Here is a 24,512-nt window from a genome sequence, read left to right as displayed (position 1 = left end):
ATTAATTCTCCATTTAAACCCTCCATGTTTGTGAATATTATCAGTCCATAATTAATCATCAATAAAGGATCCTCCAAAATTGAACAAGATTTACATAAATAACAATAGATTGCACTAATTTCCTCGATTTTCCAATAATTATTAACAATTTACAAGGCATATGGTATTCATGTCAGCTATTGATCAAGTACTGACTAAATTTAATCAAGATGTGTATATATATCTCTCAGTATTAATTAAACAAGTCAAAAAGAATCATAGGCGTGGAAGAAGAGGTAGATTCTCGGGGTAGCGAGCAGACTAACGAAAATTAAGAATTTGTGCATGGATTCTCAACTTCAACGAAGTTTCTTCCGTGGAAACTTCATCTAAAAAAGTTCATCTAAAAATCACAAATTCTTTCACATACATTATCTTCAAAGAGGATGGCATCACAGTCTGCGAAGATTCCTTTTACTTCTCTTGCTAGCTGCTAAATTCAGCTGTCTTCTGGTGGCTAGAAGCATAGGCCGAGGGGGAGATGGAGGAGAGGCAGCCTTTGGAGCAAAAGGGCAAGCCATGTACCTTGGAGGCGAGGCCGAATGAGAGTTGATGGGCATAGTGTGCTCCAAACAGTGGCATAAAGTGCAAAACCTGAACTGACATCCAAGCCTCGAGCACACACCTACATTGAGTTTTGCATCAACCAGGGATGGGAAACTACAATGTGGGCATGGTTTCAAATGCTGAAATTCATTTCCATCCACCCGTAGCCCCTCCTGTAATTGTGAAGTAAGATAAAAAAAATTTTTAAGCAAGATTTTATTCCGAATCGCAAATAGCAACAAGCATACAAAATAAAAACATATTATTTCATCAACAAACAGCAGGAATGTCATGGACCAGTTATTTAAGGAAGACAGTTCAGTCAATATGCATTCATTGATTTATTTTCCGTAACCACTTCATTTTGGCACACAAATATTCCTCGATCTGCTCCTTTCAGAAGCTGCATCAAGTAATTTAAAAGGAAATGGTCATTGACTCCTCAGCATTAAGTGATGTTCAAAGGATACTGTCCATAAAATTTAGTTTGCTTTTGGATTATTTTATGCTAATTTGATTTAAATTGATAAATAAGTACACACTAGTTTTATTCCTCTTGTAAAACTACTATCTATGCTGTGGGTTAATAATTCGAGATTTGCATGTTAATGCTGTTTTACACGGTACACGGAATTGCGCAATCTGACATACGTGCGAAGGTGCAATCTAAATTGCGTCGTGTAAATCGGTGAATTGCTAGAACACATGCGAGAATGCGTGGATGCGAGTCGGCAAAATAGCCCCTGTTCTAATTTCGTTCATGCATTCGCACAATTCCACGCCATTTTAGAAATTAATGCAGCTCTAACCTGCGCAATTCCGTGCCCCGTGTAAAACGGCCTTTACAATCTGCCCCTCCTGACCACAATGAGTTGTGACCAAGAATTATTGAACTAAGAATAAACTGAAGAAATCAGTAAGATTCCATTCCATAATCAATATGAAAAGGTATACCAAGTTTAAAATTTCTTCTATCTAATATACTTCTATCCCATGTGTACTATGGTTTTCACAAATAATCATTTTTTCAAGATCAATGATTACTACAGAAAAGTCATTTCAACCCTTCACCATCTGCTTCCCAGAGTCAAATCAGGCCATGCTACTCATTCAGTGTGGAGCATGTCCACTCATGTAGCCTAACCAAAGCTGATACACAGACCACATCAATAGAAAGACCCTTTTATTTCCACTTTCTAATAAAAATTGATTGGATTCCGATGACTTTCCTCATAATCAGTTCCACAATTTCAGAATTTGAATATGCATTACATATAAAAATTTGTTAAATCCGGATTACATTCTGAAAACAAAATTTCTAAGAATTATGCGTAAGTTTAAAAATTATGAAAATATTTTCCAAGTTGCAACAATGTAATTGAAACAGCACCTTTTGAAAAATTAATGTGGAGGAAGCTAGAATAGAGGAGAGGAAAAGAGTAATGAGACAGAGAAGTAAGGTGAATGTAGACATAGGTCTAACGACAACCATTACTGTCAAAAGTTTTAGGACAAGTTTATTTATTTATTTCCATTACCCCATAAACAGCACAACGGCCTTTACAATGGGGAATTAACAGTTAACAATGAAGGATATTCACACACGCCCATGCCCTGGATAAGAGCATCCTACCCAGGCGGGACTCGAACCCGCGACCTTCGGTTTGTCAGACGAGGACTTTACCCCGCCGCCACCGAGGCCGGCGAGTTGGTGGTGCCACTTCCACTTCTCAAGGGAATTTTGTTTCCCTTGCCCGTTTGTTGTCCTTGGTTACAAACTGACAAATATGTTAACCCTTGCCCAAATTCCTAACTTTGATGTCACTCATTGCCAATAAAATAAGTATACAAAGACACAATTATTTTCCTTCATATAAAAAAACAAAATATTGAAAAATCATGAATTTACCAAATATTTCTTTAGCAAATGAAGTATTTTTGATTATGAAAAGTGTTAAAATTAGTTTAAAACCCTCTGCTTAGTACCCTGTTTTTCAAAAATTTCCCCCCTGCTTATGGACCCCCCCAAGGTTGGCCTGAATCCATTGTCTCAATATTCATTTCAGTTCTTACAGGAAAATGTTATATTAGAAAGGTAAGCTCAGATGCAAATTGAGTATATATTGTGCGAAAGATCCACAGAGAAAAAATCATTCGCCTTGACCGGGATTCGAACTCGGATCCCCCGATTTCCGGTCGAGTGCTTTAGCCAGTTAAGCTACCAAAGCGTCATTCTTCCCTGTGGATATTTTCGGACACTACCGGACAAGAGGTTGCTGGACTGCAGAGCATATGATGCCACAAGCAGTCCAATTCGTGCGCACAGCGCCACAGCCGGAGAGCAGGCCCGGACATAGAACACAAAGAGGTGTTCGCTCTAGACTGGTTCAAAGTATACCGGGACTAGCCGCGGTGATAACTTTTTATCTTTTTTATTAACTTTTAACGTGATTAACTTTTATTGTATATATCACAAAGAAAAAAAGGCGTTTGGGAAAGTAAATTTCTGTGAGAAGTTGAGGTAGTGCCACAAACTTTTTCCAAAATTTCTTGAAGTGACTGAGCATCTTGCAAGGTTAAATGGCAGAGGGAAGATAAGAATGACACTGAAAGAAAAGCAATGGAAAAGTAAAATTACATGGTAATAGATGGCAAGTACATATGCATAAATGACGTTGATCAGCTCTGCTATCCTAGAAATAAGAGAAAAGAATAACACAGAAATCTTAGGCCTGTAAAATATATCCTGAAACAGAGTTAAGTTCTCTGGAGAATGAAAGAGGTAGTAGAACTAGAAACTAGTTCTACTACCGTGTAACTAGAAAAAAACTTAAGAAAGCATTCGAAAAGAAACTTTTTGAGTTCAAATAAATTTTATTTCACAGGTATGTGGCATTTTTTAGTGTCCCCCCCCCCCCCAAAATTTCTGGTACCCCCCCCCCCCAGAAATTCCTCGAACTTCCTCGAACTTCCTCCGAACTTATCCGCAGAACTTCTCCCGCCAAGAACTTTTCGCGCTAAGGTTTTTTCGCGCAAAGGATTTTTTGCGCAAAGGGTCCCTGTAGCAAAGTGCCCTGTCTCGCAAAATCCTGTCTCTGGAAAATCCTGTCTCTGGAAACAGTCTCTGAAACAGCCTCCGAAGCAGCCTCCGAACCAGCCTCCGAACCAGCCTACCTGCAATGCAAGACTTATATAGGACTACTGCGGAGAAATACTTCTCCTTGGCAAGCAAGGGGAAATCGGTGCTAAGGCCTTAGTATTGCACTTGGAGTGAGAAGTTTTACCATTGTCCTATCACAAACTCTCTCTCCCTCCAACACCTCACCCCAGTATCTCCTTCCCCTCCATGTGTTCCAATGAACGATTCCTCTGATGTCTCAACCCAGAAGTTGAGGGGAAAATTCTGGGTGCTGGCTGTTGTCTCAAAACCAGGGAATGGTGTTTTGTGGAGCGGCCGTTTCTGCAGGGGCAGTGACGCATCAGTGGGCGGTTGTTGAATTCGCCTGGCTACCCCTCCACTCCCTGGAAGAAGCCCTCCCCTCAAATGCTGTCTCGCCTTGCATAGGCAAGCCCTCTTTCTGGTCGAGACCTGCTGGGAGTCACATGTCTTGTGAGCCATGAGATTTTTAGAGCAATTTTCTGCTGGTAATGTTTCCTTTGGGATCATGAATTTACTATCATTGTTTTCTGTAATACTTCTGATTTTTTGAATACTCTACTTTGAATAGATATCGTACGGTAATAACTCGTAAATTGTTTTTGGCTACCTTTTTCTTGTGAGCTGTTTTTTCTGTTTGTGGAGTCTTACCCTGATCCAGCATGTGACCGACGGTTGGAGTATTTCCCTTGTCTGGACTTACGTGAAAAATCAACCAGATTTTACGACGTAACGTCACATTTTGGTAGCAGAGCGTGGTTCGATTTCCTGTCCTTTCGTCGAGGTCTCCCGAGTGCTGGACAATGGTGACATTTCTCCACTATTTCTCCACTTTTTGCAGTTTCTGGTTGTTTCTTCTCTTAAAAGTGAGTTATTTTATGTTCCATTAAGTGCTTTTTGGTTCGTGTGGGATTACGTGACTAGTGTTGCCGACTTTTCCTCGTGGTCATATGCCATTTGACATTAATGTTCGTAATGCTCGTAATGTTCTTGATAATTTGGATAGCAGCTCGTTATTCTCGCACTATTTTTGGTGATTGGACTCTTCCAGCAGAGATAGATAGTTTTAAATCTCGCTCTTTCTCTCTCTTTTTCTCGTTGTCGTCACTTCACTTCTCAAAATGCCTGGAGGTAATACTGACAACCCGTACGAAAAAACTTATTTAACCACGGGCGAGGATCGTAAGGCCAGGGGTACGGCTAATGTGTCCGTAGGAAGTGAAGTTTCTAATAATGAACGGGAATCTTCTTTAGAAGTGGTTCCACCTCGCCCAACGCACGAGGAAAGCAGTGATTTTCACGTCTCTCACGAAATGTCTGCTTCTCAGACATTGCCAGTTTCTGAAGGGTTAGTGATTGTCAAACAATTACTCAGTGATTTTCCGCCATTTGAAGTGTCAAACAGTGAGAATTGGTTTAATTTCATGTTAAAAGTTAATGAAATCGTTTCTTTGTCCTTGGTTCCTCTGTCAACGTTATTGTACCTTGTAGTATCTAAACTTCCTGCCAGCTCTCGTCATTTTTGGTTGTCTATGTTAAACTTGAATCTCGCATGGTCTCAAATCACAGAAAAAGTTTGGGCTAGAATTGTTAGTGACAGAGAGTTTGATCGTTTGATCACTACGAAAGTTAAAAGATTTCAGTTCCCTCGCGAAACGCCCCACGATTTCGTGTGTTCTGTGCGTAATGCCACTCAGGTGCTGGGTTTGCAGTATTCCGAGTCTTCTATTGTGCGACTCATTATTCAAGGGTTAAATCCTTTAACAAAATCTGCAATTATGTTCTCAAATCAGCCTAACACATTTGTAGAATTGGACTCTGTTATCACGCAGGCTTCTAAACATTTAATGGACTGTGCTGAATATTCCAACACTTTCCATCGTATCTCTAGGAATCCGTCTTCTGTTGCCTCTTCCAGTGCGCCTAGGGAAGTTTCTTTTCCTATTAATTGTTCTTACTGTCATAAACCTGGCCACAAAGTGAACGAGTGTCGCAAAAGACGACGCTTTACTCAGCCTGCCGTGAGTTTGATGAGCGTCCGTGACAAGTGTTCGACTCGATTGCCAATATTATCTATTAATCTTCATTCTATGCCATGCCAGGCTTTAATTGACACTGGGTGTTCAGTTTCACTGTGTGATGAAGATTTCTTTGCTTCTCTGAAATGTTGCCGGAGAAAGGTTATTCGTAAGAATGTTGACGTCGATTTAATCACTGTGTCGGGGCAGCCTTTTCATATTAATTCCTCTGTCTCACTCAAGGTTCAAATAGGCAAGTTTTCTTGGAACCACGTGTTTTATCTAGCTAAAATCCCGTTTCCCGTGTTACTGGGTGTGGATTTCATTTGTAATTCAAAGATGATTATTCGTCCGGCGAACGTCAGTTTTGAAATTGCCCCGAATTCTCTTTTTTCTTTTACGGACAATTGCGAAGCGTTTAAATCGGCGCCAGTTAGTAACTCATCCGAATCACATGTTCTGTCGTCCACTGAATTCACGCTGTGTGATAAGTTGAAGGGTTTATTGTCAAAGTATCCTGATGTGATTTCTCAAGAATTGGGGGTCACATCTGTTATGACCTACGAAATTGAACTGCTAGATTCTACTCCGATTCGATCCCATCCTTATTCATTGTCACCTCCAAAGGCAAATTTAATGAAGAAGCACATCCAATCTTTACTTGATAAGAAAGTGATTGAGGTTTCCAATTCAAACTGGTGTTCGCCAGCTTTTCTAGTGCCTAAAAAGGATGGATCTGAAAGATTAGTGGTTGATTACCGTAAGTTGAACAAAGTTGTTAAATCGGACGGTTATCCTACACCTTCTGTTGAACATGCATTCCAATATCTTGCTGATGCAAAATATTTTACTGTTCTTGATCTCAATTCTGCCTTTCATCAAATACCATTATCTGAGAATTCTAAGAAATTAACTGCTTTTGTGACGCCGTTCGGAGTGTACCAGTATAATAGATTGCCATTTGGTTTTGTAAATTCTCCTCAAATATTCACTCGTCTCATTAATGAAGTATTGGGCGATTTGAAATATTCATGTGTTTACCCATATATTGATGACTTGTGTATCTATTCCATGTCTGCTGAAGACCATGTATCTCATGTTAATGCTGTCCTCAACAAACTACGCAGTGCCGGTTTGACGGTGTGCGAGGACAAGGTTAAGCTTGGTGTGGAATCACTCACTTTTCTGGGCCATCTCATCACAAATGGAACCTTGCAAGTTGATCCTGAGAGAGTGAGACCAATTGAACAATTCCCAGTTCCCAGAAATGTGAAGGAAGTGGCCAGATTCATTGGACTTTGTGGGTTTTACTGCAAATTTATTCCAAGGTATTCTGAAATTTCTATGCCACTGAATCGCTTAAAACGTAAAAATGTTCCTTTTCAATGGACAGCTGTTGAAAATGAGGCTTTCTGTCAGTTGAAGAAAGCTCTCACCAATCCACCAGTATTATCTTTCCCTCGATTTGACGAGGAATTTCATTTATTTGTCGATGCCAGTAATTTGGCGGTTGGTGCCGTTCTGAATCACAAAGTAAATGGTGATTTTGTCCCTGTGGCTTTCGCTAGTAAGGCACTCTTGGAACATGAACGTAAATTTTCTTCTTATGAATTGGAGTGTCACGCAATTCATTTTGGAATTCAAAAATTCAGTGTTTACTTACAAGTAAAACCATTTCACTTGTACACTGATAATGGTGCCTTGACATGGCTTTTCTCTCATCCTAAGCAGTTGGGCAAACTAGGCAGGATGGTTCTTAAATTATCCTCTTATAAATTCACTGTGCATCATGTTCGAGGATCATCTAATTCTGTCGCAGATTGTCTTTCTCGCATTGAGCCATCCTCATCTACAAATAGTCATTTAGATGTGGAATCTAACACTCATAAGGAGTCAGCTGTTCCTTATTCTTGTGTGTTACATAAATTGCCTTTGTCATTTGTCGACATTCGAAAACACCAAGAAACTGATCTCGTTCTAAAGGATATTTTCAATCAGATTAATAATAATTCCTTGAACGACAAAAACTATTTTCTGAAGGGACAGCTATTATGTTATGGGAATTCTAAAATTAAGCGAGGAAGAGCTGTTTTGCCTACGGTCTTGAGGCCTATGATTTTTCAATATTTTCACTGCTCTAGTATGTCTGCTCACTTGGGCATGGCTAAAACTTATGATAAGATTAGCAGACACTTTTGGTGGAAGGATATGAAAAGAGAGGTTTATGACATGGTCAGAAAATGCCATCTGTGTCAAACTTGTAAACCCAGAAATGCTCCACCTCCTGGCATGCTATCGTCGCACAATCCTTCTGATGTTTGGGAAAGACTTTATATTGACTTTGTGGGTCCTTTACCTCTGACTAAAGGTGGACACCAATATGTACTTTCTCTTATTGATGGATTTTCTAAGTTTTGTTTTCTTGAGCCAGTTCGCAAGGCTACGGCCGGTTCGGTTGTTTCAATACTCACTCAAAGAGTGTTTCCAAAATTCGGTTTTCCAAAATATTTGGTTTCTGATAATGCACAAGTTTTCAAATCTCATGCCGTTAAGGAGATGTGTTTGCAACTGGGGGTTAAGCAAATTTTTGTTTCTCCATACTATCCCTGTTCTAATCAGGTAGAGAGATTGCATAGAAATCTAAAATCTGCACTTGCTATTTTGTGCAATAATGCTCACCATATGTGGGACTCTATGCTTGCTGACTTAAATTTTGCCTTGAACACTGCCTCTCATGAGAGCAGTGGATATTCTCCTGCCAAGATAATTTTCGGCAGAGAACTTAAGCATCCTTTAATTAATCAGTGGGACATTCCAAAATCTTTATTCGAGAATGATCTCAGCGATAATGACAGACAAGCATGTCTGAATCATGTTATTGCTAATTTAAAAAAGGCCAGAAACAGGTATAAAGAATCCTATAATAAATCTCACTCCCAAATCACTTTCTGTGTGGGAGATCTTGTTCTCTGCAAAAACCATCCTGTCAGTTCTAAAGGTGAACAGAAAATGGCAAAACTGGAACCTCTGTGGAAAGGACCTTTCGTCCTTAAAAAGTATCTCTCTCCTGTAACAGTTATTCTGGAAGTTTCTCCTGGGAAAGAGAAAATCTGTCATGTTTCTCACTTAAAGGCATATCATGGTGGCATTGCTAACTCCAGTAATTAAAAGGAATGAAATATCATTGATTTTTTTTTTATTCTTTTTTTTTTCAATGAATGCTAATGTTTGCTCTCTCAAATACTATTTGATGCTTGATTTCGGTGTTGTATTTCTATTGATTCCTACTAATATTGTTTTGATTAATGAATAATAAGTCTATTTCTATGCTTGTAATTGAAATTGTTCTGAAATATTGTATTGTACTTGCTTATTCTCATCTGCTTAATTCACTCATGTAATTTAGTGTTGGTCTACTGTGATTGTGAGATGGGGTAAGGTGGAGGAATTATGGGTGCTTGGAGGGAGAGGACGGGAGATTAACTTGGGGGGAAATCCCCGAGATGGCTCGTTTCCAGATAAGCTGTGGAGGTGGCCCCAGTTATTAAGATTCAATTGTGTTTTGTGTCACCTTTTCTCCACCAAGACTTTATGGACATTCTCACAATTCTGGACAGTGATAAGTGTCGTGATTTTGCAGTGTTCAATATTCTATCGATGGCTGAGTGATTGAATTGATCAGCTGATTTTAAGACTGCCTACTGTGTTTTAGTGTGGCTTTTGGCGTTGAGTTGCGACCTTCATCGCCCGACAAGTATGAACTTTCATCTTGTCGCAACCAGCATGTAGCTCTCATTTCTATTGTTAATTGAAGAGTGAAATTTAGAGTGATTTCTTTTGTTGATGCAATATGCAGTTCTCATTTTGTTAGCATCTCCTATGATTCTTTTTTGACTTGTTTAATTAATACTGAGAGATATATATACACATCTTGATTAAATTTAGTCAGTACTTGTTCAATAGCTGACATGAATACCATATGCCTTATAAATTGTTAATAATTATTGGAAAATCGAGGAATTTAGTGCAATCTATTGTCATTTACGTAATCTTGTTGAATTTTGGAGGATTCTTTATTGATAATTAATTATGGACTGATAATATTTACAAACATGGAGGGTTTAAATGGGAGAAATACTAATGCCAATGTATATTAATTAAGTGAGACACATATTATGCTGAATATTTTTGCGGGTATTTGGATAACTAATAATTATTTAGTGAATAACCGTATTTTTGAATAAACTTGTACTTAATGATTATATAATATGGGGTATATATTTTGTTGGTCGACCCTAACTTTCTCTTGGGTTGCAATATGAATTTTGGGTAGAAGTTAAAACCCATTTTTGTCAATCGTTGATTTTTGATAAGGTGGTTGAACCCAACTAATGGGACAACCCAGGGTTCTGATGAACCCAACTGCTTCACCAACCCAATCTTGCCCATTTACTAAGTGGTTGGTTATTGTATTGCTTTACTTGGTTTAAAAAAAAAAAAAAACCACAAAATATCTCTGATGAGAAAAGGAACATTGAGTTTGGTAAAGATATCCTGGTGTTATACCAATAAAAATCTTCCCAGTTCCTTCTGGTCGCTGATGATAATTATTTGTAATTTTGATTCACTGTACACCGAAACAAGCATCACATTATGACATATTGATTATTAATTTCATTTTCTTGCTATGTAATACTAAATAATCTACTCTATTTCAATTCAGAAATTATTTCTTGTCTCACTCTTGTAATTATGTCATGTTTACTCACTTAAGAATTCTGTTGAATTCCAAACATCACTCCTGAGGTTATTATTTACAGAGTGATAAAAATGTATGTTCTTGTCAAAACTATTTTTGAGTGATATTTCTTGAATACTATTGTCTCAATCAATAAACTTTTTATATTCAGTTCAATTCTAACCACTGAATAATGGTTTTTGTGAAATTCATGGGGGTTAAACAGTGGGGGTTCATCCAGTGAAAACCAGTGGACCTGTGATGCCTCGATAAGTTTTCTAGGCATTAATCAGTTCTTGGTGGACGTGTCTTGGTCCCCAAGTTCAAGCAATTTTTGTGGTCATTTTCCTACAGAGGATGTGGCATTTTTTAGTGTCCCCCCCCCCCCAAAATTTCTGGTACCCCCCCCCCCCAGAAATTCCTCGAACTTCCTCGAACTTCCTCCGAACTTATCCGCAGAACTTCTCCCGCCAAGAACTTTTCGCGCTAAGGTTTTTTCGCGCAAAGGATTTTTTGCGCAAAGGGTCCCTGTAGCAAAGTGCCCTGTCTCGCAAAATCCTGTCTCTGGAAAATCCTGTCTCTGGAAACAGTCTCTGAAACAGCCTCCGAAGCAGCCTCCGAACCAGCCTCCGAACCAGCCTACCTGCAATGCAAGACTTATATAGGACTACTGCGGAGAAATACTTCTCCTTGGCAAGCAAGGGGAAATCGGTGCTAAGGCCTTAGTATTGCACTTGGAGTGAGAAGTTTTACCATTGTCCTATCACAAACTCTCTCTCCCTCCAACACCTCACCCCAGTATCTCCTTCCCCTCCATGTGTTCCAATGAACGATTCCTCTGATGTCTCAACCCAGAAGTTGAGGGGAAAATTCTGGGTGCTGGCTGTTGTCTCAAAACCAGGGAATGGTGTTTTGTGGAGCGGCCGTTTCTGCAGGGGCAGTGACGCATCAGTGGGCGGTTGTTGAATTCGCCTGGCTACCCCTCCACTCCCTGGAAGAAGCCCTCCCCTCAAATGCTGTCTCGCCTTGCATAGGCAAGCCCTCTTTCTGGTCGAGACCTGCTGGGAGTCACATGTCTTGTGAGCCATGAGATTTTTAGAGCAATTTTCTGCTGGTAATGTTTCCTTTGGGATCATGAATTTACTATCATTGTTTTCTGTAATACTTCTGATTTTTTGAATACTCTACTTTGAATAGATATCGTACGGTAATAACTCGTAAATTGTTTTTGGCTACCTTTTTCTTGTGAGCTGTTTTTTCTGTTTGTGGAGTCTTACCCTGATCCAGCATGTGACCGACGGTTGGAGTATTTCCCTTGTCTGGACTTACGTGAAAAATCAACCAGATTTTACGACGTAACGTCACAGGTAGCAAAGTCATTATTAGAAATGTAAATAGTAAATAGGTTTGGTCAAAAGAAAAGAAATTCCTTGGAGAAGGCCAACTTGAGTTAAGGAAAAGGAAGGCAACTAGATATCCCATTCCTGAGATAAATGCCAAGTAGAGAGGGATTTGGATTGTTATCATCAACTATTTCCATCATGGTTGAATAAATATTGTAAGTAGACCCTAGCTTCAAAGTAGTTTATTATTTGAATGAACCGTTCCAATCAAATTATGAGTAAAGAGAGTAAGTGGTACCTGAAGTACAGAAATAAGGAAGATAGTTACACTAGCAAAAGAAATGCTTGCAAGAAAGGGGAATCAATTATGAGTCCAATGCGTGTAAGTACGAGTAATAGAAAAGGAGTGGTTTAGAGCTTTAATTGAAATTGATGTATTTTACGAATTGCGAGGAAACATGGGCTACATGGCAGGAAGATGAGAGCAAGCTGCAAGCATCCAAGGTGTAGGGGTAGGTGAATGAATATCACTCACTAAGTGGAGAACTTTGGCCACCACTTAGTGAAAGTCTATTACACTAGAAAAATGGCACTGAAAGGTTGAAACCAGTAGCATAAAAAATCATTGTGGAATAGAATTTTGCCTATTTTTTCAAAAAGAATAGTACTGGCTGGAGAAGATACTGAGAATGGGCGAGGCAAGAGAATGCTGTAAAATTTGGTAATAGAAGAAAGGATATTATGTACACAAAGATGGGGAAATGAGTTGATACCTTTCCAGAGGGCTGAAGAGACATACCAAAAAAACAATGAAATCATGTAAGGTAATACATAGTTGATAGTTATCTGTGCAAAGGTAGAAAAATAACACAGATTCAATGAAAACCTACCTTAATCTGTAAATTGCTTACAATGAAGTGCACAACTGACTCAGACTAAAATGCCATGTATGATTCCACTTAACTGTCCTAAATATTTGTTTCACAAAAACAAACAACCAAAAAAACTGGAGGTACTACTAAAAATGCATTATTATGAATCAAGGTACTACAGAGGGGATAAATCTTCCCAACATAGTTAATACTGCCATTATTTCCTCACTCACAGCATGCTGTTCTTTGGCTGGATTCTAACATGGGAAATTCAAACCCATGGCATGGAGAGTAGAGAGAATCAAATTTACCAGGCAAAAGAAGGTGCTAGGTGAAAAGAAAAAAGAGGGGGGAAGAGAAAGAATGAGATAAATTTTCATCAAGCATTACATAGAATGTTTCAAAGGAATTATTACATAAATCAAGGGCAAGACTTGCCATGAAAAAATCATTTGGCAAAGCTGGGATTGAAACCCAGATATCCTGATTGATGGTAAGGTATGCTCCGTTACAGCACCTTCTTCTTCCATGGTGAATCTCAGACTGGATTAAACGAACAAGACTTGCTTCAGGGCTATTAAATGTGCCATCATTAAACTGATAAGAGGGTATTCACTCATGGCATGCAAATTGTGTGTTCTCCATCACTAACTTGTATGGTCAAAATATCAAGACAATGTAATGTGTTGGTATATAAGTCGCCCTTAATTAAGCCTTAGAATAAAATTCCATCACAAAGGAAATCAATTATCTTTCAGACTGACACTGGCAACCCTAACTTCCTCAGGAAACTTTTTCTTCTATAGTATGTACACATTTACATTCCAGTCATGCATAAATTTCTAAGGGTTGGTCAAACTAAGATGCATTACATAAAGGCTATTAGTTGCTCTTAATCAAAATCTGAGATTGAGAAAAACAAGGATATAAATTAATTTCTTCAAAATAGAAAATAAAACCAATAACTTACTTTCATGTAGAGCTCAAACTTGAGTGTTTTTGGACTCATTTTTGGTGGTGGAGTTTTCAGAATTGAGCCTTCAGGAGGAAATAACCTCTCCTTCTGGATGACACCCAATACAGAACGGTTTTCTTTGAGGAAAGCCACTCTATCTTTTGATGGAATCTGCAAGAATAAGATACAAATACTGTTTAAATAATTAATTTTTATAACGTTAATAAAAAGATGTGCAGGAAGGGCACAGACGCATGAGAGCTTTAAAGAAACGTTACTGGGAACCAAATAGGGATAAAACTGATTTCTATAAAGCGTAGAAAAGTGACAACCCCTACCATTGAAGTAAGGCTCACCCAACATTGGAAAAATTAGAAATACATATTTCACAAAATATAAGGACAACTGATTTTAAAGAAATCATTTAAATTAACCATTTCTCACGCACACAATTATGAATATCAGCTTACCTGAGACATATTCTCTTTTCTCAGTTTTCTTTTCTCGATAGCTGCCAACCTCCTTGAATTGGCAGTTCTATCACTCATAATAAGTGTTCGCCATGTCTTGCTCACGGCACTGCATGCCATCAGATCTTCACCGCTCAAACTCGATAGAACAAGGGACAATGCCGGAGCCATCATCCTCTCCTTGCCCAAGCACCAAAGAAAGTCTACATGCTGAGCACCGTATCTAGGGCGACGAGGATTACGATACTCGGGAAGTTCAGAAAATGATGGAAACTTTGTGATGGGAGAGGAATGGAGGGAGCCTTTCCGGGGAGGTGTGCGAGTTTTTTGACTGAGGGCTTGGGCAGCATTATGGCATACCTTTCCTCGGCTAAAATCCCTTGAATAGGGATGATGCTTTTTCGGACTTGGAGTGCTGGAAAGTTTCCACGGAAGAGACTTCGTTGAAGTTGAGAATCCATGCACAAATTCTTCATTTTCGTGAGTCTGCTCGCTACCCCGAGAATCTACCTCTTCTTCCACGATAATGGTAGGAATGAGACACCTGCCAGATACACGACGGGACGATCGCTCCTTACGGGTAACGTCTGGAGTCGATGAGTTGACTCCAGAATCGAAAAGCCTCTTCCGAATATCCTTGAAGTACCCCGTAAGTACCCCGGAGAGACCTCAAAGATATCCCTGATGAAGGTATACTGGAGTAACCACTATCCTCCGCGGACGAAGAAATCAAGGAGTAACGAGATGAGCATTCCGGGGTGACACATTGCATTTCTTCGGAACGGCCGGGTGGGCTCATGGATTTCATTTTGAAACTGGCTTATTCGATCTGCAAAATCAATCACGAAAAGGCACGACTAGAGACACGATAAATCTGAGAGCACAATCATACTAATGGGTACCACTGAGTGTTTGCAGCACGGACGGTCTGGCATCATCCCATCGTTTGCTAATGCTTTCGGGGCTGCTTTTTATAACAGTTGACGGGACTGAGACCAGACTGACTGAGACGGCATTTTACTGTTCATAAAGGGGCCGTCTCAGGCCGTGGTCCTTGAATTTTAGAGATCGGAGGTATGGTATACATTTTTCACGTACATCGGAGACAGCGCCCCTATGCTGATATTTGGAATCAAAAAAACAAATGAGTAACTAAAAGCGGAAATATCCCTTTCTTATGGAGGACTCGCGCCACAGTGGTACTAATCCGAACCTGAAATCGGATTCGAAATACGTGTTACTGTTAATGAAAACTATAAAGAAGGCAAATTATACAGCTACAGCTGCAGAGAAAAGTACACATCAATTGGAAACCGTTATTATATTATTGTTTGATGCACAATTAGGCCCCGAGAGTGACTTTAGTTTCAGAACGTTTCGGTTAACATTTTTGATGAACATCTTCATGCCGGTATCATTCACCTTTTACATTATTTCGTGAATAGAATGTGTCTCTAAATCATTAAGTGGTTTTGTTTTGATGTCATCTATCTATGGGAAATCATGTTTGAGGAATATATCAGTGTAAATATTCGATGTGAACTTGGGGTAACATTTCTGATGAACAATTTTCTCATGCGGCATTTATCCTTATTTTCATCGTTCTGGAGTAAACATTCAACTGTGAATAACAAATAGGTAAACATATCGTGTTATTATACAACTAGAACGCTTTTTAGATGCAAATTAAAGCAATGGGAGTTATTTTAGTTTCAGAAAGTTTAGGTTAACATTTTTGGTGTACATCTTCATGTCGGCATTTATTGGCATTTTACATCATTTAATGACTAGAATGTGTCTCGTAATGATAAAGTGGCTTGGTTTTGATGTCATCTTACAATGGGCAATCATGTTTGAGGAATGTATCGGTGTAAATATTTTATGTGAACTTGGGGTAACATTTCTGATGAACAATTTTCTTGTGCGGCATTTATCTCTATTTTCATCGTTGTGGAGTAAAAATTCGATAGTGAATAATAAATAGGTGAACATATCGTGTTATTATACAACTAGAACGCATATTTAATGCAAATTAAAGCAATGGGAGTTATTTTAAGTTTCAGAAAGTTTAGGTTAACATTTTTTGTGTACATCTTCATGTCGGTATTTATTGGCATTTTACATCATTTAATGACTAGAATGTGAATCGTAATGATAAAGTGGCTTGGTTTTGATGTCATTTAACTATTGGCAATCATGTTTGAGTAATGTATCAGTGTAAATATTCGATGTGAACTTGGGGTAAGATTTCTGAAGAACAATTTTCTTATCGGCATTTATCCTTATTTTCATCGTTGTGGATTAAAAATTCAATAGTGAATAATAAATAGGTGAACATATCGTGTTATTATACAACTAGAACGCATATTTAATGCAAATTAAAGCAATGGGAGTTATTTTAAGTTTCAGAAAGTTTAGTTTAACATTTTTGGTGTACATCTTCATGTCGGCATTTTACATCATTTAATGACTAGAATGTGAATCGTAATGATAAAGTGGCTTGGTTTTGATGTCATTTAACTATTGGCAATCATGTTTGAGTAATGTATCAGTGTAAATATTCGATGTGAACTTGGGGTAAGATTTCTGAAGAACAATTTTCTTATCGGCATTTATCCTTATTTTCATCGTTGTGGAGTAAAAATTCAATAGTGAATAATAAATAGGTAAACATATCGTGTTATTATACAACTAGAACGCTTTTTTGATGCAAATTAAAGCAATTGGAGTTATTTTAGTTTCAGAAAGTTTAGGTTAACATTTTTGGTGAACATCTTCATGTCGGTATTTATTGGCATTTTACATCATTTAATGACTAGAATGTGATTCGTAATGATAAAGTGGCTTGGTTTTGATGTCATTTAACTATTGGCAATTATGTTTGAGTAATGTATCAGTGTAAATATTCGATGTGAACTTGGGGTAACATTTCTGATGAACAATTTTCTTGTGCGGCATTTATCTCTATTTTCATCGTTGTGGAGTAAAAATTCGATAGTGAATAATAAATAGGTGAACATATCGTGTTATTATACAACTAGAACGCATATTTAATGCAAATTAAAGCAATGGGAGTTATTTTAGTTTCAGAAAGTTTAGGTTAACATTTTTGGTGTACATCTTTATGTCGGTATTTATTGGCATTTTACATCATTTAATGACTAGAATGTGAATCGTAATGATAAAGTGGCTTGGTTATGATGTCATTTACCTATTGGCAATCATGTTTGAGTAATGTATCAGTGTAAATATTCGATGTGAACTTGGGGTAAGATTTCTGAAGAACAATTTTCTGATTTATTTATTTATTATGTTTAAAGTTCGCCCAACATGTACATAATTATAGGGTGAACAATACATGATTATAACTACAAAAAATAGAAAATAAATTGGTCACAGCCACAAAAAAGTAACAATCATGATAACAAATGGTAAAAATATTAACTAAATACTATCACAGTCGCGAAACATATTCTTAACATCTTTTAAAAAGCAGTTTTTCTTTTGATACAGGTCTAAATCATTGAAGTTTTTGTTATATAGTACACAGATCCTTCGTATTGGCGTATTGGAACAATAATTTGTTTTAACCTTAGATATGTAAAATGTTCTTTTGAACCGGCTATTAACATTTGGTACTATTATTTTTATTTCCTTAAGCAATTCATAACATAGGCCCTTATTAATGACATCATGCAGAAATAGCAGGTCGTTTATGGTTCTTCTATTTTGCAGGGTATGGAGACCAAACACTCTTAACAAATCACTATAACAAACATAATTCTCGAACAGCGGATACACATGATATAATACAAAATATAGAAATCTTAAAAATCTCTTTTGAACTTGCTCCAGCAGTACAATATGTTTCTTTAAATAGGGATTCCAAATAACTGACCCATATTCCAACTTACTTCTTACATAAGAGTAGTACAATGTCTTGAGTACCATCTCAGAGTCAAAATATTTTGACATACGGTGTATAAAGCCCAAAAGTTTACATGCAGTTATGCTAATATTCAATATATGTGTGGTGAAATACATTTTGCTATCAAAGGTGACCCCTAGATCCTTCCATTCATTAGTCCTATTCAATTTGGATTCTTCCATATGGTAATTGCATTTGATTACATTTTTTCTCCGTGAAAAAGATAAAACAATACACTTATCAACATTAAAAAATAAACCATTTTCATGAGACCAGGTGACCAGACTGTTTAAATCTGACTGTATCTGGAGACAATGTTGTAAGTTGTTCACCTTTCTATATATTTTAACATCATCTGCAAACATTAGACATCTTGAATGATGGATACATTGTGGCAAGTCATTAACAAATATCAAAAACAGAAGTGGACCCAGGTTCGAGCCTTGAGGCACACCAGACACAACAGAGTACTTGTCAGACACCACGTTTCGATGCACTACGTATTGTTTTCTTTCATTTAGAAATGAACTCAAAAGAGTTAACAAAGAGCCTGCAATGCCAATACTTATCAGTTTGCTTAGCAATATGTTATGTTGTACAGTATCAAAGGCTTTTTTAAAGTCTAGGTAGACTGCATCCACCTGAGAACCGCTATCCATGGAATTCATAACATAATCGGTTAAGATAGCTAGGTTGGTCGTTACTGACCTATTAGCTATAAAGCCGTGTTGTGTATCACTTATCCGATTTTTTAATAGAAAGTTAATACGCTTACATAAAATACCCTCAAATATTTTTGAAAAAACAGACAATATACTTATAGGCCTATAATTTTTTATGTCGTTTCGTTCTCCCTTTTTAAAAATAGGACACACCTTGGCAGTTTTCCATTTTGTGGGAAATACTCCACTTTTTAAAGAGTTATTAAACAACTGACATAAAGGTTGAGCTAAGATCTCTTTACAGCCTTTCACAATATACGTAGGGATATTGTCAGGACCAATAGATTTTTTGGTATCTAAACTTTGGATTGCTTCAAGCACTTCATCCATGCTAATACTAATAATGATTATATTATCATTGTTTTGGGCAAGGGTTTCATTAGCATACTTTATCTTAGAGGGATCTACTTGAGTAACATAAACAGACATAAAATATTCTTTAAATGCATTAACTATTTCTCTTGGTGAGGCAAATTCACAACCATTTAGTGTAAGCACTTCAGGGATATGACCACTAGCCTTATTTTTTCTCACAAATTTCCAAAAACTACTATAGTTCCCGTTGACAACTTCATATTTGATATTTTCCAAGTGAACACTTAAAGCTTTATTAATATCTTCTCTAACTTCTATTCTCAAAGTATTGTATTTTGATTTGTGATAACTTGACCCAGTTTTCTTGAACAGTAGTCTATGTCTATCTTTCTTCTTTATTTTTTTAATTACCTCGTAATTGTACCACGAAGGATACTTGTACTCTAATATTTTACATTTTGGAATAGATATATCAATCGCTTCATTTAGGTAACTGTAAAACATTTCCAAACCAATATTGACATCATTAGTAGATGAAATTGCGTTCCAATCTTTAATCCGCAGCTCCTCGTATAATTTCAAGTAGTTACCTCTTTTAAAGTTATATGAATTGGCAAAATCATCTTTTGTTTTTTTTGTAATACCACAGACATAATGAGCGGTTACTGCTGGGTGATAGTGATCTTCTTTAATCACTGGCAACGTACAGCGAATCACCTCAATATTACTCTCGACCACATTAGTAAGAACAAGATCAAGAAATTTTCCGTAACTGTTTTCCACATTGTTCTTCTGTTTCAGACCCAATAAGTTCATGAACATTGTAACATTACGTTGTAAAATCTGGTTGATTTTTCACGTAAGTCCAGACAAGGGAAATACTCCAACCGTCGGTCACATGCTGGATCAGGGTAAGATTCCACAAACAAGAAAAACAGCTCACAAGAAAAAGGTAGCCAAAAACAATTTACGAGTTATTACCGTACGATATCTATTCAAAGTAGAGTATTCAAAAAATCAGAAGTATTACAGAAAACAATGATAGTAAATTCATGATCCCAAAGGAAACATTACCAGCTAAATACCAGCAGAAAATTGCTCTAAAAATCTCATGCCTCACAAGACATGTGACTCCCAGCAGGTCACGACCAGAAAAGAGCTTGCCTATGCAAGGCGAGACAGCATTTGAGGGGAGGGCTTCTTCCAGGGAGTGGAGGGGTAGCCAGGCGAATTCAACAACCGCCCACTGATGCGTCACTGCCCCTGCAGAAACGGCCGCTCCGCAAAACACCATTCCCTGGTTTTGAGACAACAGCCAGCACCCAGAATTTTCCCCTCAACTTCTGGGTTGGAGACATCAGAGGGATAGTTCATTGGAACACATGGAGGGGAAGGAGATACTGGGGTGAGGTGTTGGAGGGAGAGAGAGTTGTGATAGGACAATGGTAAAACTTCTCACTCCAAGTGCAATACTAAGGCCTTAGCACCGATTTCCCCTTGCTTGCCAAGGAGAAGTATTTCTCCGCAGTAGTCCTATATAAGTCTTGCATTGCAGGTAGGCTGGTTCGGAGGCTGTTTTGGAGGCTGTTTCCAGAGGCTGAGTTTCCAGAGGCAGGGTATTTTTCGCGCTAAGTTCTGCGGATAAGTTCGGAGGAAGTTCGAAGAATTTCTGGGGGGGAGGGGTACCAGAAATTTTTGGGGGGGGGGGGGTACACTAAAAAAATGCCACATCCTCTGTGGGAAAATGACCACAAAAATTGCTTGAACTTGTGGACAAGACACGTCCACCAAGAACTGATTAATGCCAGGAAAACTTATCGAGGCATCACAGGTCCACTGGTTTTCACTGGATGAACCCCCACTGTTTAAACCCCATGAATTTCACAAAAACCATTATTCAGTGGTTAGAATTGAACTGAATATAAAAAGTTTATTGATTGAGACAATAGTTTTCAAGAAATATCACTCAAAAAATAGTTTTGACAAGAACATACATTTTTATCACTCTGTAAATAATAACCTCAGGAGTGATGTTTGGAATTCAACAGAATTCTTAAGTGAGTAACATGACAATTACAAGAGTGAGACAAGAAATAATGCTTAATGATATAGAGTAAATTATTTAGTATTACATAGCAAGAAAATAAAATTAATAATCAACATGTCATAATGTGATGCTTGTTTCGGTGTACAGTGAATCAAAATTACAAATAATTATCATCAGCGACTAGAAGGAACTGGGAAGATTTTTATTGGTATAACACCAGGATATCTTTACCAAACTCAAATGTTCCTTCTCTCATCAGAGATATTTTGTGGTTTTTAAAACCAAGTAAGGCAATACAATAACCAACCACTTAGTAAATGGGCAAGATTGGGTTGGTAAAGCAGTTGGGTTCATGAGAATCCTGGGTTGTCCCATTAGTTGGGTTCAACCACCTTATCAAAAATCAACGATTGACAAAAATGGGTTTTAACTTCTACCCAAAATTCATATTGCAACCCAAGAGAAAGTTAGGGTCGACCAACAAAATATATATCCCAATTTATATAAACAATAAATACAAGGTTATTCAAATATACGGTTATTCACTAAATAATTATTAGTTATCAAAATAGCAGCAAAAATATTCAGCATAATATGTCTCTCACTTAATTAATATACATTGGCATTATTAATTCTCCATTTAAACCCTCCATGTTTGTGAATATTATCAGTCCATAATTAATCATCAATAAAGGATCCTCCAAAATTCAACAAGATTTACATAAATAACAATAGATTGCACTAATTTCCTCGATTTTCCAATAATTATTAACAATTTACAAGGCATATGGTATTCATGTCAGCTATTGATCAAGTACTGACTAAATTTAATCAAGATGTGTATATATATCTCTCAGTATTAATTAAACAAGTCAAAAAGAATCATAGGCGTGGAAGAAGAGGTAGATTCTCGGGGTAGCGAGCAGACTCACGAAAATTGTTGTTATTTCAAAGCCATTTGAAACTCATAAATTCTTCATTTGATCTTTTTAAAGTTTAAATCATAAAATAAAACACTTCCATACTTAACCACCCACACAAATGGCAAAGTGCCATTCTACCTCTGGCACATTTACAACACACAATAAAAGGTAATTTATCATGAATAGTTAAAATTAAAATATCCCATTAAAAACAACAAATCACATACATACTAAGTAAAACATTTTCAATGTCACCACAACATGAAATTAAAATTGAAAGAAATGCATTAGCCATATAAAATTCAAATTGGGCTCCAGAATTTAAATGGTGAGCAACTCTTTCACATATACTACAAACAGTTCATCTAAAAATCACAAATTCTTTCACATACATTATCTTCAAAGAGGATGGCATCAGTCTGCGAAGATTCCTTTTACTTCTCTTGCTAGCTGCTAAATTCAGCTGTCTTCTGGTGGCTAGAAGCATAGGCCGAGGGGGAGATGGAGGAGAGGCAGCCTTTGGAGCAAAAGGGCAAGCCATGTACCTTGGAGGCGAGGCCGAATGAGAGTTGATGGGCATAGTGTGCTCCAAACAGTGGCATAAAGTGCAAAACCTGAACTGACATCCAAGCCTCGAGCACACACCTACATTGAGTTTTGCATCAACCAGGGATGGGAAACTACAATGTGGGCATGGTTTCAAATGCTGAAATTCATTTCCATCCACCCGTAGCCCCTCCTGTAATTGTGAAGTAAGATAAAAAAAATTTTTAAGCAAGATTTTATTCCGAATCGCAAATAGCAACAAGCATACAAAATAAAAACATATTATTTCATCAACAAACAGCAGGAATGTCATGGACCAGTTATTTAAGGAAGACAGTTCAGTCAATATGCATTCATTGATTCATTTTCCGTAACCACTTCATTTTGGCACACAAATATTCCTCCATCTGCTCCTTTCAGAAGCTGCATCAAGTAATTTAAAAGGAAATGGTCATTGACTCCTCAGCATTAAGTGATGTTCAAAGGATACTGTCCATAAAATTTAGTTTGCTTTTGGATTATTTTATGCTAATTTGATTTAAATTGATAAATAAGTACACACTAGTTTTATTCCTCTTGTAAAACTACTATCTATGCTGTGGGTTAATAATTCGAGATTTGCATGTTAATGCTGTTTTACACGGTACACGGAATTGCGCAATCTGACATACGTGCGAAGGTGCAATCTAAATTGCGTCGTGTAAATCGGTGAATTGCTAGAACACATGCGAGAATGCGTGGATGCGAGTCGGCAAAATAGCCCCTGTTCTAATTTCGTTCATGCATTCGCACAATTCCACGCCATTTTAGAAATTAATGCAGCTCTAACCTGCGCAATTCCGTGCCCCGTGTAAAACGGCCTTTACAATCTGCCCCTCCTGACCACAATGAGTTGTGACCAAGAATTATTGAACTAAGAATAAACTGAAGAAATCAGTAAGATTCCATTCCATAATCAATATGAAAAGGTATACCAAGTTTAAAATTTCTTCTATCTAATATACTTCTATCCCATGTGTACTATGGTTTTCACAAATAATCATTTTTTCAAGATCAATGATTACTACAGAAAAGTCATTTCAACCCTTCACCATCTGCTTCCCAGAGTCAAATCAGGCCATGCTACTCATTCAGTGTGGAGCATGTCCACTCATGTAGCCTAACCAAAGCTGATACACAGACCACATCAATAGAAAGACCCTTTTATTTCCACTTTCTAATAAAAATTGATTGGATTCCGATGACTTTCCTCATAATCAGTTCCACAATTTCAGAATTTGAATATGCATTACATATAAAAATTTGTTAAATCCGGATTACATTCTGAAAACAAAATTTCTAAGAATTATGCGTAAGTTTAAAAATTATGAAAATATTTTCCAAGTTGCAACAATGTAATTGAAACAGCACCTTTTGAAAAATTAATGTGGAGGAAGCTAGAATAGAGGAGAGGAAAAGAGTAATGAGACAGAGAAGTAAGGTGAATGTAGACATAGGTCTAACGACAACCATTACTGTCAAAAGTTTTAGGACAAGTTTATTTATTTATTTCCATTACCCCATAAACAGCACAACGGCCTTTACAATGGGGAATTAACAGTTAACAATGAAGGACATTCACACACGCCCATGCCCTGGATAAGAGCATCCTACCCAGGCGGGACTCGAACCCGCGACCTTCGGTTTGTCAGGCGAGGACTTTACCCCGCCGCCACCGAGGCCGGCGAGTTAGTGGTGCCTCTTCCACTTCTCAAGGGAATTTTGTTTCCCTTGCCCGTTTGTTGTCCTTGGTTACAAACTGACAAATATGTTAACCCTTGCCCAAATTCCTAACTTTGATGTCACTCATTGCCAATAAAATAAGTATACAAAGACACAATTATTTTCCTTCAT

General features: G+C 37.6%; 1 protein-coding gene across 2 annotated transcripts in view; it reads right to left on the bottom strand.

Moving 5' to 3' along the window:
* Positions 1 to 348: 348 nt before the first annotated feature.
* The window catches only part of LOC124153535 (F-box only protein 5-like), a 28,552-nt gene continuing 4,388 nt past the window's right edge, over positions 349 to 24,512 (bottom strand). The window contains exons 1-3 of one of the 2 annotated variants that reach the window (XM_046526763.1): positions 14,139 to 15,237; positions 13,684 to 13,839; positions 349 to 758 (exon numbers count right to left, since the gene is read on the bottom strand). In XM_046526763.1, the coding sequence (XP_046382719.1) occupies positions 432 to 758; positions 13,684 to 13,839; positions 14,139 to 14,312 (657 nt within the window). In that variant the 5' untranslated portion in view covers positions 14,313 to 15,237 and the 3' untranslated portion in view covers positions 349 to 431. Of the gene's footprint in view, positions 759 to 13,683; positions 13,840 to 14,138; positions 15,238 to 22,465; positions 22,813 to 24,512 lie in introns of those variants that run through there. The other variant, XM_046526762.1, reaches the window with a different exon arrangement.

Source organism: Ischnura elegans, chromosome 2, assembly GCF_921293095.1.
Source record: "Ischnura elegans chromosome 2, ioIscEleg1.1, whole genome shotgun sequence".
Taxonomy (NCBI): Eukaryota; Metazoa; Arthropoda; class Insecta; order Odonata; family Coenagrionidae; genus Ischnura; species Ischnura elegans.
The sequence above is the reverse complement of the archived record's forward strand: the minus strand, read 5'-3'. Positions and strand labels throughout refer to the sequence as shown.